The sequence below is a fragment of the Gossypium raimondii genome, chromosome 10 (genome assembly GCF_025698545.1).
Source record: "Gossypium raimondii isolate GPD5lz chromosome 10, ASM2569854v1, whole genome shotgun sequence".
Lineage (NCBI taxonomy): Eukaryota > Viridiplantae > Streptophyta > Magnoliopsida > Malvales > Malvaceae > Gossypium > Gossypium raimondii.
In genome coordinates, this window is record NC_068574.1 from 43,229,109 (window position 1) to 43,232,149 (window position 3,041).

The 3,041-nt window shown below is 41.2% G+C and overlaps 1 protein-coding gene across 1 annotated transcript; it reads right to left on the minus strand.

The window, feature by feature from the left end:
* Positions 1–553: 553 nt before the first annotated feature.
* On the minus strand, positions 554–1,096 carry LOC105775517 (uncharacterized). The gene has a single exon (XM_012598029.2). It carries the CDS (start codon positions 1,094–1,096, stop codon positions 554–556), a length of 543 nt encoding a protein of 180 aa, XP_012453483.2.
* Between the last annotated feature and the right edge of the window lie 1,945 nt (positions 1,097–3,041).

Genomic DNA, 3,041 nt, shown 5'->3' on the forward strand with positions numbered 1-3,041 from the left:
AAAAAACTTGGACGAGAGGGAACCAAAATTTTTTTGAAAACAAAAAAACAAAATCAGATAATCCCTTAAACCCCAACTCCCCACTATCATCTCAACCACAACTACCCACTCACTCAGACCCCCGATCCCATCCAAACTCTCTCAGTCAATCGAGGCAAAAATTAAAACCCACGCTCACGCAGGGATTCGAACACAAGACATCCCAAACACAAACTCCCTACCACTCCAGCTAGCTCATTCTGATATGGATTAACAGGAAATTTTATATAAACCCTCTCAAAAAAGATAAGGCGAGGATTAGAAAAGTAACAAAATTGCCAAAAATGAGACTTGAACCCAAGACCTTATACACAGATTCAGAACACTTAATCACTGAAGCAGATACAAATTTGTATTAATTTTTACAAAACAGACTTAAAACATTTAGGGCGTCACAACTCTACCCCTAAAAGAAATTTCAACCTTAAAATTTACCTCATCAAAACAAATGAGGATACTACTGACACGTCGAGTTCTCAAGTTCCCACGTGGCTTCCTCAGTGCTTTGATTCCGTCACAGAACCTTAACCAACGAGATGGACATCTCCCTCAGAACTTCAATATCATGATCCAAAATCTGAACTGACTCCTCCTCAAAGGTCAAGTCCGATCTAACCTCAATCTCTTTAACAGAGACAACCTGAGATGGGTCAGACTGATACCGCCTCAACATTGAGACGTGAAACACATCATCGATACAGTCTAACTCTAGAGGTAGCTCCAACTGATAAGCGACCAGTCCCACAAGCTTCATAATCTGATACGACCGAATAAACTTAGGGCTCAACTTACCTTTACGACCCAACCTCAGAACTTTTTTCCATAGAGAAACCTTAAGAAAAACGAAGTCACCCATAGAGTACTCGATATCTCTTCTTTTAAGATCCGCATAAGATTTCTGTTTATCAGAAACCGCCTTCAGACGATACCGAATCAATCTAACCTTATCTTTAGCCTCAGAAATCAATTCAAGACCTAAAACCCGACGCTCACCTAACTCAGTCCAATATAACGAAGTATGACACTTACGACCATACAAAACCTCGTAATGTGCCATTTAGATGCTAGAATGGAAACTGTTGTTGTAGGCAAACTCAGTTAACGGTAGAAAATCTTCCCAACTACCTCGAAAATCAATCACACAACTCCGAAGAAAATCCTCCAGTATCTAAATCACCCTTTCAGATTGACCATCGGTCTAAGGATGGAATGTAGTACTGAAGTCCAATCTCGAACCCAGAGCCTCATGCAGTTTCATCTAGAACTGAGAAGAGAAACGAGGATCCCTATCAGAAATTATCGAAATCGAAACCCCATGTAGTCTTACAATCTAAGAAATATAGAGCTTCGCTAACTTTTGCAGAGAGTAGTCCGTCTAAACTGGAATAAAATGAGCAGACTTAGTCATTTGATCCACGATGACCCAAGCTGAATCCTTCTTAGTGGGTGTCAATGGCAACCCACTAACGAAGCCCATCGTCACTCGTTCCCACTTCCATAGAGGACAATGAGCTGGTGCTCAGCCTTAACTTGCTGACACGTCAGAAAACGAGTAACAAAATCCGTAACCTTACATTTCAAACCCGGCCATCAGTACAATTCATGAAGATCCCAATACATCTTATTACCACCGAGAAGCATAGCATAAGGGCTACTATGCGCCTCCCCCAGAATCAATTGTCTCAGATTAGAATCATTCAATACATAAACCCGACCTCAAAAACACAAAACCCCATCTTTATTCAACCCAAAATTAGAAGTATTGCCACTCTCAATCTGACTAAACCATAAACCCAGAGACTCATCCCCTAACTACTTATCCCTAATCTAATCAATCTAAGTCAGCTTAACTTGCAACTCAGCTAACAGACCTCTATCATCGAACAAACTAAGACGAGCGAACATCACTCTCAAATCAAATATCATTCTACGACTGAGAGTACCGGCCACCACATTGGCCTTAGTAGGATGATATTCTATCGTGCAGTCATAGTTTCTAAGCAACTCTATCCATCGACGCTGCCTAAGGTTCAACTCCTTCTGAGTAAGGAGGTACTTGAGGCTATTGTGATTAGTGTAGATGATACACCTCTCATCATACAAATAATGCCTCCAGATCTTTAACGCAAATACCACAGTAGCCAACTCGAGATCATGCGTCAGATAATTCCCATTGTGTGACTTAAGCTGACAGGACGCATAAGCCACAACCTTACCATCTTGCATTAGTACACATCCTAAGCCGACATGCGACGTATCACTATACACCACAAACTCTTTACCAGATCCAGGCTGTATCAGAACAGGAGACTGAGTCGGAACAAACTTGACCTTCTCGAAGCTCGATTGTTACGCATTCGTCCAAACAAAAGGAACACCCTTGTGCAAAAGCTTAGTCAAAAGAGCTGCAATCAAAGAGAACCCCTCGAAAACTACGTATCTCAGATACGTTCTTAGGCTATTTCCAATCAACAACCGCCTCAATCTTTCTAGGATCAACTCGGATCCCCTCAGCAAAAACCACATGCCTCAGAAAAGTTACCTCTCGCAACCAGAACTCACATTTGCTTAAGTTAGCATAGAGCTGTTTCTCTCGGAGTATCTAAAGAACGACTCTAAGATGCTCATCATACTCATCCTCAGTCTTAGAGTAAACCAGAATATCCTCAATGAAGGCCACGATGAAATGATCCAAATACGGCTAAAAAACTCAGTTTATCATATCCACAAATACAGCCGGATCATTCGTCAAACCAAAGGGCATAACTAGGAACTCGTAGTACCCATAACGAGTCCTAAATGTCGTCTTATGAACATCCACTTCCTTAACTCCTAGAATGGAGATCTATTTTCGAAAACACTAAAGCCCATCGAAACTGATCAAACAAGTCGTCGATCCTCGAAAGTGGATAGTTATTCTTCACAGTTAGTTTATTCCATTACCAGTAGTCAATGCACATCCTCATGGTACCATCTTTTTTCTTTACAAATAGAACCGGTGC